Here is a 14,864-nt window from a genome sequence, read left to right as displayed (position 1 = left end):
TAACTGCTCTGCTGCAGACAGTCATTGCAGCGAGAGTAAAGACTGCACAGAAGATCACTGTCTGCAGTCTACCCACCATCGGTGGCATTTATATAAGCAGGTGCAGGAAAAAGGCCTCCTGCATCATTCGGGACTCTACCCACCCTGCAAATGGACTGTTTACCCCCCTCCCATCAAGCAGGAGGTTACACAGCATCAGGGCCAGAACTGAACAACTGCTGCTGCTGTTACTATTATTATATTGTCATATTAGGGAATTGCTGCACTGTGCACCCACTTGGCCACCTTATCTTTTCGATGTCACATTCTTAGCATCACACTCTTCTCACTGTACACTTATATTTACATTTTTATTTATTAATATTTTACATTTTTTTGTGTTTTATTGTGTGCTTTTTCTTAGGTTTTATTATTGCTATTACCTGCACTGGGACCTGAGTGCCTCATTTCGTTCCCTTTCATGTAAAACATGTTCTGGAATGACAAAAGTATCCTTTGAATTCTTTTGCTGCTCCCTCTCTCCTTTCTCTGGGTCCTTGTGCGATCCATGACGGCAAAAGAGGCATTGCATAAACTGAAGCGATGCATATAGGTTTTTGAGAATATTTTAATCGTGGATTGTTGAATGCCATGTCTTAAGAAGATGCAGATTAAATAAGACAATGTGTGTTTGAAATTATGTCCCCTTTAAGTGAAGGCAAGTGTTCACAAAATGCTGATAAATGACAAAAAGTCTGAACAGTCAGGCCAAACATTAACATTAATAACAAGCTGTCATCTCACCTTTGCCTCAGCTCAGTGATGCAGGCAACTGTTATGATATGCAAGACATCATACACAATGATCATTTTCAGTCAGGGCTTTGCAGTAATTCAGTGTTGTCATATATCTTTCAAATGTATTGTGTTAGGATGAAATGCGGATATGGTTATATCATGATACATGTTTTTTGTCTAAATCAATAATGAGACTCTGCTACCTAAAATTTCTCACAAAATGAGGTCAGAATTATTTGAGGGAGTATTATTTGAATTTTTTGTTTTGTTTGATATTATACTTTATATTGCCAAACAGTTCAATGTGATGAACCTCAGTTAGGTTCTAAAACATGGTATTTTTGTATGTGTAAGCAGATATTGTGATATATATTGATATCATGTAAAATCCCCTATGAACCTCATATTTTTCATATTGCCCAGCAATATTAATTTACTAAATTAGAAACTTTTGTTTCAAACTCATCCATTAGAGCCCCTTGTTTGCACTGTTAATGAGTCCATACCAATCAGTGCACAGTCTGCAAAGGACTGAACCATGAAGAGCAAGAAGGTGGATGACGAGCAGATGTAGTATTTGACAGGCCAGGCAATAAGATAGTTAAACACATTGGAAGTCCATTTGTATGGAACAGAGTTGATTTGCCTTTAAAATCTTTCCATTTGTGGAAGTGTGTCTGCAGGTTAACATTGTCCTCACAAAGCCAGCAGTGACAATAGGACATCAGCGGCATCCAGCAGCATCTGTGAAGGTGAAGATGCACAAAACTAAACAAGCGTGTAGTTATGACTTGCCAGTACTTGGGTAGATAATCCTATTTAGGTGTGAATAAAGACATACGTTTTGACAGTATTGCCTCAAATATAGCATGCCTTTTTAAATCAGGGAAGCAGCATTACAGGGGAAAAAGGTGTTTGGAGGTGGGGGCGGGGTTTGAGGGTCCGCTGGGGCAAAGGAGTTTGCCATTTAAATGAAGGGGCCCTTTGGTCATGAGTGGCCAAAGGGAGCCTGTGTGTTCAAGGGTCTTTGCACAATGACGGCATTGGCCAAGTCCGCCTCCTCAAGACTTAGTTCTTCATCACTGAGCTCTCGGAAGGGAAGAGATGTCGTCAGGATAAATGGTGGACAGGCCCTTTGGCAGCGTGCCACAAAATCTTGAACATCGCTGATCCTAATGCATACACAGGAAAAGGAAAGACAGAAGGAACGTAGTTGTAAAGGTGAAAAATATTTACACACAGGGATGTTCGAAGAATGTGGACGTCCGTAACGTGTGAGTTAATAAGTCATATCATCACATATTGATACCAATAAAGGCAGATAGAGAGACAGTTTCCCATCTGTTACATTTCAAAAGAAATGGAAAGCATTCTAAAACCTAAATACTCCATTCTCTGTCAACTACACGCAATTCCTCTAAAAACCGATATATTGGCAACATCATTCATTATTACCTACAATATGACAGGTACACTGATGAGCCAAAACATTATGACCACTCACAGGTTAACCAAATAATACTCCAAACAAGGACACATGTCAAGTTCTGGGTAGATTAGATGGTAAGTGAACAATCAGTTCTCGTAGTCAACGTGTGGGATGCAGGAGAAATGGGCAGGAGTAAAGACCTGAGCGACTTTGACTTGGGCCAAATTGTTATGGCCAGATGACTGGGTCAGAGCATCTCTGCAATGCAAGGCTTATGGGGTGCTCCTGGTCTGCAGTGGGGAGTAGTCCGACAGTGTCCAAGGAGGGACAAACCACAAACCAGCGACAGGGTGTTGGGCGCCCAAGGCGCTAGGGCAATGAAGGCTATCCCGTCTGGTCCAACTGAAGAAAAAGGTCTATTGTGGCACAAGTCACAGAAAATTTTAAGGGTCGTTAAGGGAGGAATTTGTCAAAGCACACAGTGAATCATACCCTGCTGTGTATGGATGGGGCTGTGTAGCCGCAGACCGACCGGTCAGATTGCCCCTAATGACCCCTGTCCACCACTGAAAGCGCCTACAATGGGCACTCGAGCGTCGGAACTGGACATCAGAGCAGAGGAAGAACGTCCCCTGGCCCGATGAGCCCCGTTTTCTTTTAGATCACGTGGATGGCCGTGTACGTGTGCGCCATTTACCTGGGGAAGTGATGACATCAGGATGCACTGTGGGAGGACAACAAGCCAGTGGAGGCAGTGTGATGCTCTGGGCAATGTTCTGCTGGGAAACCCTGGGTCTGGCCATTCATGTGGATGTCAATTTGACATGTGCCACCTACCTAAACATTGTTGCAGACCAGGAATACCCCTTAATGGCAATGGTATTCCCTGACAGCAGTGGCCTCTTTCAGCAGGATAATATGCCCTGCCACACTGCACACATTGTTCAGGAATGGTTTGAGGAACATGATGAAGTGTTCAAGGTGTTGCCCTGGCCTCCAAATTCTCCAGATCTCAATCCCATTAAGTATCTGTGGGGTATGCTGGACTGACAAGTCCGATCCATGGCGGCTCCATCTTGCAACTTACAGGACTTGAAGGATCTGCTGATAATATATTGGTGACAGATACCACAGGGCACCTTCAGGGGTCTTGCAGAGTCCATGTGTTGGCAAGTCAGCGCCATTCTGGCGTCACATGGAGGACCAACAGCATATTAGGCAGATGGTCATAATGTTTTGGCTCATGAGTGTACAAGGGTTAGAGGGGTTCAGCCCTCTATCCTTCAGATACTAACCCTGTTATATAAATGCTGCATCTGAGTTACGCAATCCCTCTCTGGGGATTTTATAGATCCTCTCCGCTGCTCCCTCTAAGATTATGTTTTCTGCAAGCTCCATGCACTGTGGCATGGGGAATAGCAGCCATCCTACTCTACCACGCCAGGATGAAACACTGTAATCTCTGAAAAAGGAGATTGAAAACGTCACCCTCACCCCACCCCCATCCGTCCTACACTCAGCCAAAAGAAATAAAAATCTTTTGTTATCCCTTGAGCTAGTTCTTTACATTGAAGCTTGAGATTATGGGATTTGCAGCTGAAGCTCCTACTCCATGTAATTCAAATTGCTGTGGAGAAGAACATCAGGAATTCTGAACTTTAATTGTGAATTTCTCCACTTCCATAAGCCATCTTTGTCTCATAGCCTTTTCAAAAAGCTAGTGGCTTCTCCATATTTGTGACAACAGGAATAAACAGTAACAAAGTATTCTATACACAACACAGTTATGAATCTCTTTTGACCTAAATATTACTTGACGGCTTAGCCCTCGCTATCAGATGTATGGGAATTCATTTTAGCCCTTGACAGTAGAGTACGCACCGATGTGATCGGTTAAATCTCTGCACCAGTCTCCTGCCATCTGCCAACCAGATCTGTAGGGAGGTGACAGGGAGGGTGTGGTCCAGTGTTACCATGGGAATAGGAGGCGATTCTCCATCCTCATGTACAGATGGAGATCTGGCCACCACTCTGGGGGCAACACTAGAGGAGGGGACATGGAAAATAAACACAATATAGTAAGAAGGACACTTATCTACTGTATATCATCTCATTTTCCTTAGTAGCTACACATGCGTACAGGCAAGAAAGGAACCACTGAGTTCAAACTCACCAAATATTCTTTACAGACACAACCAAACCCTTTTAAAATGCCTAGGCTATTAATGCTACAGGCTACCTGCCCCGAACTCCCCCTTTCAGAATTATGTTTGAATTTTGAAAAATACTTGAAATTAGAGGGACACCTAGTGGCAAACAACAGAATATTATCTTCACACTTATTTTCATACCAGGAGAGTTTCCATCCATCCATTATCCAAACCGCTTATCCTGCTGTCAGGGTCGCGGGGATGCTGGAGCCTATCCCAGCAGTCATTGGGCGGGCAGGCAGGGAGACACACTGGACAGACCGCCAGGCCATCACACACACACCCACACAACTATGGGAGCAACTGTTTTGTTAAACTGTAATTGTAATATGTAATAATTGTAATGTTGATTATTTGGAACATTTTTAAAGGGGAATGTGTCATGAGAGTACGACTTTTGAATAATTATCTAGTAATTGACTGAATTCCTACCAGGGGAGTTTTTAATTCCAAAATAAGATACCCACCAGAAAATAAAATAACAACTGAATCCTTGAAAGTTTAGTTACCCATGAAGCTATTGGCTGTCTCAGGAACTTTGCCTGAAAAATAGTTATGTTAACAAAGACAAATCCCCTTTTTTGAAGGACAAAATTCTGGTGGCAAAACATTTACAAAATAAGCTTTCCCTCTCTCATACACACACACACACATGCACGCACACACGTGCACACGCACACACACACGTGCACAGACACACACACACACACACACACACACACACACACACACACACACACACACTGACCAGAGGAGGCACTAGGGCAGCAACCAGGACACATACCCACATCCGGCTTCCCACCTGCAGACACGGCCAACTGTGTCTGTAGGGACGCCCGACCAAGCCAGAGGTAACGCGGAGATTCAAACAGGCGATCCCCGTGTTGGTAGGCAAAGGAATAGACCGCCACACCACCTGGATGCCCTCCATTGATGACTTTTTTTTACTATTGTTATATCAATTTAATTCCAGTCAGTAGAAGTTTTGTTCTTACATTTGCTTACAATTTCCATCATTTCCTTTTCTTCTACTGCTCTATGAAAAATTGAACACAGATTTCTGGCACTATAATCATCATCAGTCCCTCTTTGTTTGTTTCTGGGTCACTGATTTTTTTTTCTGCCAATTTATGCTGGATTAATTTATGCAATTTAATACACTCCATATACTTTAATGTTGTTTTTATTATTCTCTAATATTTTATTATAGTATTACTTCTTATATATCCTCATAATATTAGTTAACTTATTTTTATATATTTTTTTATATTTCTTTTCTGCTTCTTTAGTTCTATACTACCATGTGATGGCCTGGTGGCCTGTCCAGGGTGTCTCCCCACCTGCTGTCCAATGACTGCTGGGATAGGCTCCAGCATCCCTGAGACCCTGAGAGCAGGATAAGCGGGTTGGATAATGGATGGAATGGACATATATATATCAACACAGATACAGGAAAAAAGTTTTAATGCATTGTCTTTTTCCTGTATCTGTGTTGATATTCTGCTCCTCATTAGTTGAGCACTTATAACACCTCATCTGCTCCTCATTAGTAGCGTCCTGCTAAACAGTAGTGTCCTGCTCATTAGTTGAGCACTTATAACTTATAGCTCCTCATTAGTTGAGCACTTATAACATTGTATATATATATGAATATATATATATCTCAATACGGATACAGGAAAAAAGTTGTTCAAGAAAAAAAAAGTTCCTGGATACAGGAACTTTTTTTCCTGTATCCGTGTTGATATTCCGCTCCCCATTAGTTGAGCACTTACAACACCATCGACGGTTTTGGGAAAAAAAACACTATATATATGACACTCAAAATTGAGCTCAGGTTCATCCTGTTTCCACTGATCATCCTTGAGATGTTTCTACATCTTGATTGGAGTACACCTCTAGTAAATTCAATGGATTGGACATGATTTGGAAAGGCACACAACTCTCTATATAAGGTCCCACTTTTGACAGTGCATGTCAGAGCAGAAACCAAGCCATGAATTCAAAGGAATTGTCTGTGGACCTCCGAGACAGGATTGTATCGAGGCACAGATATGGGGAAGGGTACAAAAAAATTTCTACAGCTTTGAAGGTCCTGAAGAGTACAGTGGTCCCCATCATTCGTAAATGGAAGAAGTTTGGATCCACCAGGACTCTTCATAGAGCTGGCCGCCCAGCCAAACTGAGCAATCGGGGGAGAAGGGCCTTGGTTAGGGAGGTGACCAAGAACTCGATGGTCACTCTGACAGAGCTCCAGCGTTCCTCTGTGGAGATGGGAGAACCTTCCAGAAGGACAACCATCTCTGCAGCACTGCACCAATCAGGCCTTTATGGTAGAGTGGCCAGGCGGAAGCCTCTGCTCAGTAAAAGGCACATGACAGCCTGCTTGGAGTTTGCCAGAAAGCACCTAAAGGACTCTCAGACCATGAGAAACAAGATTCTGTGGTCTGATGAAACCAAGATTGAACTCTTTGGCCTGAATGCCAAGCGTCACGTCTGGAAGAAACCAGGCACCTCTCATCACCTTGCTAATACCATCCCTACAGTGAAGCATGGTGGTGGCAGCGTCATGCTGTGGGGATGTTTTTCAGCGGCAGGAACTGGGAGACTAGTCAGGATCGAGGGAAAGATGAATGGAGCAAAGTACAGAGAGATCCTTGATGAAAACCTGCTCCAGAGCGCTCAGGACCTCAGACTGGGGCGAAGGTTTACCTTTCAACATGACAATGACCCTAAGCACACAGCCAAGACAACGAAGGAGTGGCTTCGGGACAAGTCTGTGAATGTCCTTGAGTGGCCCAGCCAGAGCCCAGACTTGAACCCCATTGAACATCTCTGGAAAGACCTGAAAATAGCTGTGCAGCGACGCTCCCCATCTAACCTTACAGAGCTTGAGAGGATCTGCAGAGAAGAATGGGAGAAATACCCCAAATATAGGTGTGCCGGGCTTGTAGCTTCATACCCAAGAAGACTTGAGGCTGTAATCACTGAACAAGGGTGCCTCAACCAAGTACTGAGTAAAGGGTGTGAATACTTACGTATGTACATGCAATATTTCAGTTTTTTATTTTTAATAAATTTGCAAAAATTTCTGCAAAACCTTTTTCGCTTTGTCATTACGGGGTATTGTAGGAAGATTGACGAGAAAAAAAGGAATTTAATCCATTTTGGAATAAGGCTGTAACATAACAAAATGTGGGGAAAGTGAAGGGCTGTGAATACTTTCCGGATGCACTGTGTATATATATATATATGTATATATATATATATACGTGTGTGTGTGTGTTAGCAGTTACAGAGATACACATAGACAGACAGACATATGTGTGTGTGGCCACTTCTCATTATTTGAAATTAGATTATGTATAATCTCCATATATAATTTGAGGATGTAATAGACTGTGACTCAAAATATCTTTTAACTCCATGTTCTGAACTTGAAACCTTAACTAGAGAATGTAAACCTATACAAAATAATAATGAAACTGAAGAAAGACAAATGAACTGATCTTTTGGGCCCTATATCCTCATAAAACTTCTTCCACTAACACTGCTGCTACCATCATTTCTCAACATACTAGATGTTAGCCGATAAAGGAACAATGTTTCAAGGCGTTACTACACTTCTTGAAGGGAATCCACTTAACCATTAATAAGCAGTTTTTAAGAAAATCAAATTATTAGTATCCAGTCACATATCTTTCCTTGATCTTTTCTGTCTTTAAATGATTTGCTCTTGTTAGACATGAGCCACACCATCTCACCTGCCGAGCCGGTACCCTCGGCCACTGAAGGGGTGGAAGGCCTTCTTCTTGGGGACATATGTTTCTTCAGTCAAATCCTCCACATTAATCTCCAGCTCTTCCTCCTCTGCCCTGCTTTCCCACTCTGCCGGAAGTTCCCTGGGACATGTCAAAGGCCAGATGAGAAAGTCCACCAAATAAAACAGATTAACAACGATAGGCGTGCTCTGTATATTGTACGTCATCTGGTTGTGTTGTCTTCAGGTGTGACTTTTTCCTTACTCCATTTACCCCAGACCCCAATGGGGACAGGTGGCACTGAATAATAAAAGCTGAGCAAATTATATTTGGACAGTTTGTTATACAGGAGTTTTAAATGTGCAGTGAAGCTGCGAAAAGGGATTTTGCTCTTTTTGTTTTGCTATTTTGAGCCACGCCACGGTACTTTAGAACCAAAAAGATAAAAAGACAGCAGGCCCTACCCCTTGTAGTCTGTGTGTGTTGTGTTGCGATATACTCCAAAAGAAAATAAAAAAAAAAGAAAGGGAGAAAATTCTGGATGGAATAATTCAACGCACCCACGTTTTATGGCTTCCAGGAAGTCCTGGTTCTCCGGTACAGAGTAGCTGCGGAACTCCTCATCGTTTACGGTGAAGCCATCCTTCCACAGCCTCACCACCATCGCAACCTGAAATAAAGGATGCCAAACTGAAAATCAAGTCCCTAAAGTCACTGATGTCCTATCCAGACACATCACCGAGCCATTTGTTCAGATTTGTGGACGACATCTGGGTTAAAATTAAATCTCAGGATGTGCTACGTTTCACCGACAAAATTAACTTAGTGGACATCGACAACCACATCAAGTTCACCAGAGAGGATGAGAAAAATGACAGGTTAGCCTTCTTACACTGTGAAATTTCAATTGTTGATGGGGGACATTTGGTTGTTGATGTTTACTGTAAACCTACACACACTGAGCAGTACTTAAGATTTGACTCTCATCATCCACTGGAGCACAAACTAGGAGTCATCAGGACACTGTACCACCAAACTGACAACGTCCCCACCCACACAGCAGCCGGGGAAGGAGAGAAATCCCACATTAAACAGGCCCTGGTTAAGTGTGGTTATCCTAACTTGGTGTTTGTGAAAGCCAGGAAGACATCCAAACAGTGCACCAGCCGATCGAAAAGAGGAGGACAACAGCTGCCTAAGCGTAAATCAGTCCATATGTGGCGGGAGTGTCGGAAGTTGAGATGAATATTTTCCAAACACCACATCTCAGTTGCTTTCAAACCCCAAAACACACTGTGCCAGAAATTGGTCCACCTCAAGGATTGGGTCCCCCGGCACAAACAGAACCACATAGCGTACGCTGTTAAGTGCTAGGAGGATTGCTGTGACTTGTACATTGGGGAAACTAAACAGACGCTGGCCAAGAGGATGGCACAACACAGAACAGCTAACATGTCAGGTCAGGACTCCACAGTCTACACCCATCTACAGGTCAGTGGCCACTCCTTCAAGGAGGAGAATGTGCACATGGTTGATAGGGAGGGGCACTGGTTTGAACAGGGAGTCAAAGAGGCCATCTATGTGAGGAGGAACGACCATTCCTGAACCGGGGGGGGGGGGGGCTAAGAGTACATCTGTCACTAGTTAATGGTCACACCAATTTGCATATGAAACCAATTGTTGTTATGCAACTGTTTTGTTTATAAGGGTGGGGATACAGTCAGCTGAGACTGAAGAAGTCAGTTTCTCCCAGTAAACATTGTGTCCAGATGAAATGATTTGACTTCCTGTGATTTCCTTGCTTGGATTATTGAGCATGCATAAAGACAAGACCCCAAAGCTACACTCCCAAGTATTGTTTTTGATACTATCAATTGCTGGCATATTTAAAACAATAGCTAATCCAAAAAAGTTCAAAATCTTTGCAATGGCAGCAGAACATAAAGCAGGTAATGCTGAGTGTGAAGAAGCAAAGTTGTTGAGGTTAACAAAAAGATATTTTAAGGGGGCATCCAGGTAGCGTAGCAGTCTATTCCATTGCCTATCAATATGGGGATCGCCGGTTCGAATCCCCGTGTTACCTCCGGCTTGGTCGGGCATCCCTATAGACACAATTGGCTGTGTCTGCGGGTGGGGAGCCGGATGTGGATATGTTTCCTGGTCGCTGCACTAGCGCCTCCACTGGTCGGTCGCGGCACCTGTTTGGGGGGACTGGGGGGAATAGCATGATCCTCCCATGCACTACGTCCCCCTGGTGAAACTCTTCACTGCCAGGTGAAAAGAAGCGGCTGGTGACTCCACATGTAGCGGAGGAGGCATGTGGTAGTCTGCAACCCTCCCCAGATCGGCTAAGGGGGTGGAGCAGCGACAAGGACGGCTCAGCGGAGTGGGGTAATTGGCCAGGTTCAATTGAGGAGAAAAAGGGGGGGAGGCAACAACAAACAAACACAAAAAAAAGATATTTTAAAACAGTTAATAGCAACTAAAACAGCAACTAAAACTCAGCTTAAACCATGTTTTTGACAAAACAACACTGAAGATTAAAGAAAGTTGAATCAGTCCATCTGGACACAGCGTTTATTGACAGATACGTTTCATCATTCATCTGAGTGACCGCTTCAGTCTAAACTGACTGCAGGTATCCCCACCCTTTGGATAACCCTTATGAACAATACAGCTGCATAACGACCTAAACTAACAACCAGTTTCATATGCAAATATGGATGTGACCATTAACTAGAGTTCAATGGCCACGTGTGCTATTCACAGAGGATTTGGGGATGTGTGCAATCACAGCATGCATCAAAACAGTACTGAAGATTCTGTTTCATATTGAATGGATCCCTGTTATTTAGAGTGGTCCAAACACCAATGCAGATAAATGGGAGAAACATTTCATCACTAATCTAAGTGACTTCGTCAGTCTCAGCTGGCTGCGGGCATCCCCAATCTTATATACAGCACAGCTGCATAACAAAAGAAGTTGGCGATTGGTTCCATATGCAAATTGCCATGACCATTAACTAGTTACAGTGGCCATGTGTACTAGGAAGGAAACCTTCATATAAGGCTGTTCGGCTACTAAACCCCAGTCTGCCCCTGACCCCTCTTCCTCTATCGCCTGGGACTAACCCCCACACCTGCTGGTCTGCCACAGTCCCAGCACCACATACACACACACAGTCATTGTGCCGGCTACCAATCTCTCGCACTTTAAGACTCATATTATTGATTATTACCGCTGAACATTTGACCTTTTGACTCTACTACACGGTCGCTCCTGTGTACTGTACTGTCTCTGCCATGTGGCAACTGTTTGTCTCTCATGTATTGTCTTGTATGTCCTTTTTGTGTGTCCTTTTACTATTCCTGCCTCAGGAATTGCCTCTCAGGGATAAATTAAGTTTTTTGAATTGAATACTCAAATCCTAACCCTAAAATAAACCCTTAATGAAGAGAGGACTGGCCAAAATGTCATGGTTAAAGACTCAAATTGGTTCTCACAAACATACAAGTACAATTCCAGAAAGTTGAATCAGTTCATCTGGACATAAAGTTCAGTGGGAGAAACGTTTCATCACTCATCTAAGTGACTTCTTCAGTCTCGGTTGCAGGTATCTCCACCCTTATAAACAGCACAGCTGCATAACAACCGAAACCGACGATCGGTTTCATACCCAAACTGTCGTGACCGTTAATTAGAGCTACAATGGCTATGTGTACTATTCACAGAGGATCTGGGAATAGCTGCAATCACAGCACTGTAAGATGGCAATTCAAACCAGCGTTCCTCCCTATCAAGGATATGCACATCCTCATCCTTGAAAGAGTGGCCACTGGCCTGTAGATGGGTGTAGACTGCAGAGTCCTGGCCTGACACGTTAGCTCCTCTGTGTTAAGCCATCCTCTTCGCCAGCGTCCATTTGGTGTCCTTGATGTACAAGTCATGGCAATCCTCCTGGCACATAACAGCATACACTATCGTATTGCTGTTTGTATGGGGCGACATTTGTAAAAAGTTGCACCTTCTGTTTTTCTGCTCAGTTTTTGCACATTTAGTTGGCCACACGGTGGCGCAGTGGTTAGTGCTGTCACCTCACAGCAAAAAGGTCCTGGGCTCGAACCCCGGGGTTGTCAAACCTTGAGGGTCATCCCAGGTCACCCTCTGTGTGGAGTTTGCATGTTCTCCCTGTGTCTGCGGTGGGTTTTCTCCGGGTGCTCCGGTTTCCCCCACCATCAAAAAAGACATGCATGTTAGGGTTAGTACTCCTGTCTGTAACCTTGACCGAGGGCATGGCAAGACGAACTGGAGTTAGTCCCCAGGTGCTGCACGGAGGCTGCCCAATGCTGCTAGCTACACAGCTAGAATGGGTTAGATGCAGTGTAATTTCCCTACAAGGATCAATAAAGTATCTTAAAATCAAAATTTTAAAAAATTTAGCATTGCCAAATGTAAAAAAAAGTGCAATACAATTTCAATTGTCACTTTAAACATTTAGAGAGAAATTCACATAACATATTGTAATATCTTTTTCAAGAGTAATGATCTGCATTAAAGCAAAATTATAAAATATGATATAAATAGGGTACGGTGGCCCAGTGGTTAGCACCGTTGCCTCACAGCAAGAATGTCCTGGGTTCAAACCCCAGGGTTGTCCAACCTTGGGGGTCAGCCCAGGTCGTCCTCTGTATGGAGTTTGCATGTTCTCCCCTCATCTGCATGGGTTTCCTCTGGGTGTTGCGGTTTCCTCCCAGAGTCCAAACATATGTAGGTCAGGTGAATCGGACATACTAAAATTGGCCCTAGGTGTGACTGTGTCTGTCCTGAGATGGACTGGCGGTTTGTCCAGGGTGTTTCCCCGTCTTCCGCCCAATGACTGCTGGGATAGGCTCCAGCATCCTGCGACCCTGATTAGAATAAGTGGCTTGGATAATGGATGGATATGATAGAAATATAAATGTTAAATGTTTGTGCCAGACCTCATCCTTGGGGTGGACCAATTTCTGGCGCAGCGTGTTTCGGGGTTTGAAAGCAACCGAGACAGTGTTTATTTTCTCATTTCAAAGGACTTTTGATGCATCAGAAGCAAAGTGTAGTTTGGACAGATTTGACTCAACAGATGAAATAGGTTTTATTCCCCTCTGACCTTTGTTGTCCCCGAAGCATCATTGCAGATCTTCTCCACTTCATCTAGAAGATCCTCCACAGAGAAACTACGCCTCATGGGAGGCTCCTCTTCTCCCCCGTGCTCTCCAGCCTTAACCCTTCAGGAAACATGCAATTTAGTGTTTTGCGATTTCATTACATAATCTGTTTAAGTCATGAGGCTGATTCAGACGTATCACAGAATGTTGAGAACATTTGTATTGCTAATTTATCACTGCTTTGACACCTCCAAACACATTCCCGTTTTCCAGATCAAATCCATCGAGTAGGTTGAAAAAAATTTACTAATACTAATAGTTAAAACTCACCAGCTTTCGTCTTGCTCACTTCCTATAGTGTCTACGTCTTTCATGACGTTCTTTGTTTTCCATCTAGGGAAACAGCGCACATGACAAATCTGCACTTGAAAGACTGCGTATGAAACAAACATACAGGACAAATCGAACCCCCATACAGAAGACCACACGTTTTGACATTCACTTTATTAGGCCTTCACTTTAAAATACAATTTAATGCACACGCCGCCGGTATTGGAATCAACACGGTCCGACGATATATGAATAAAAGCACTGCCAGCAAAAATCCTCAAAAAACAACCTAGCGAACCTGTCACACCCCCCCCCCCGACAAGCAGACCAAATTATATAAGGGGGCGTGTATACCGCAACATCAGAAGCCGATCACATTACAAAGAGGTACTATTATGCATGCCTGTGTCGACGTTACGACCAAGTATTAGTGCTTTACCAGTTGGCGTGTATTCTTGGTGGTCCTGGACAGCAGACGATAAAGGCTGAGGGCTGACGATCTTCTGCTGAGCAATAACTGTGACGTAAGCAGTGTCGTCAACTCCCGCCAAGTGTCGTGATGACGCTGAAAAGCTGCTGACCTCAGCGATATTGCAGCGCGGCATGAAACATATCTATCTATCTATCTATCTATCTATCTATCTATCTATCTATCTATCTATCTATCTATCTATCTATCTATCTATCTATCTATCTATCTATCTATCTATCTATCTATCTATAAAAACAACTAATATGCAAAGAACTTTTTAATAGCACCCTACCTTGGAATTAGATAACACAAAGCAACCAAAACAATAAATAAACAATAACCAAACAAACAAACAAATAAATAATACATAAGGAAAATGCAGGGCTGTTAAGCAGGTGACTGCCACGTAATTACATTGGTAACTGTTTGCATTGTTCAGCAAGCAGGGCTACAGAAAAGCTGGGTGCAAACATTTTCTAAACTTGTGAAATGTATACCTTTAAGCTTTTCAAAACAATATTTTGCCCAATTATGTTTTATTATTTGATATCTACACCCAGATATGACAGTCTATTGTCAAAGTTTATCGCTCTACTGCATTATAAATATTAGTCCTCATAAATATTAGACTAATGGTCCAGGTTCAGTTGTATCTGTGATGAAGTCTGACACGCACATACTCAAGCACACAAATGCAGTTATGGAGCTGAAATCATATTAGCGAATTAAGATACATCAGTC

General features: G+C 43.1%; 1 protein-coding gene across 1 annotated transcript; it reads right to left on the bottom strand.

Annotated features, from left to right (window-relative positions):
- Positions 1 to 591: 591 nt before the first annotated feature.
- Positions 592 to 14,163, bottom strand: ubxn2a (UBX domain protein 2A). The gene is made up of 7 exons (XM_056294752.1): positions 14,091 to 14,163; positions 13,652 to 13,714; positions 13,324 to 13,441; positions 8,737 to 8,846; positions 8,180 to 8,317; positions 4,087 to 4,248; positions 592 to 1,948 (listed from the first exon to the last, which is right to left on the bottom strand). Exons 2-7 carry the CDS (start codon positions 13,693 to 13,695, stop codon positions 1,765 to 1,767), a joined length of 756 nt encoding a protein of 251 aa, XP_056150727.1. The 5' UTR covers positions 13,696 to 13,714; positions 14,091 to 14,163; the 3' UTR covers positions 592 to 1,764.
- Positions 14,164 to 14,864: the final 701 nt, after the last annotated feature.

Source organism: Lampris incognitus, chromosome 15, assembly GCF_029633865.1.
Source record: "Lampris incognitus isolate fLamInc1 chromosome 15, fLamInc1.hap2, whole genome shotgun sequence".
Lineage (NCBI taxonomy): Eukaryota > Metazoa > Chordata > Actinopteri > Lampriformes > Lampridae > Lampris > Lampris incognitus.
The sequence above is the reverse complement of the archived record's forward strand: the minus strand, read 5'-3'. Positions and strand labels throughout refer to the sequence as shown.

What these genes read in the sequence shown, in the direction of transcription:
- ubxn2a (XM_056294752.1), bottom strand. Translation starts at nt 13,695, where the DNA reads ATGAAAGACGTAGACACTATAGGAAGTGAGCAAGACGAAAGCTG. An exon ending in CTGGAAGCCATAAAACGTGG is followed by an intron (nt 8,318 to 8,736) that starts GTGCGTTGAATT and finishes GACATGTCCCAG; the next exon opens with GGAACTTCCGGCAGAGTGGG. An exon ending in AGATTTAACCGATCACATCG is followed by an intron (nt 1,949 to 4,086) that starts GTGCGTACTCTA and finishes TGTATGCATTAG; the next exon opens with GATCAGCGATGTTCAAGATT.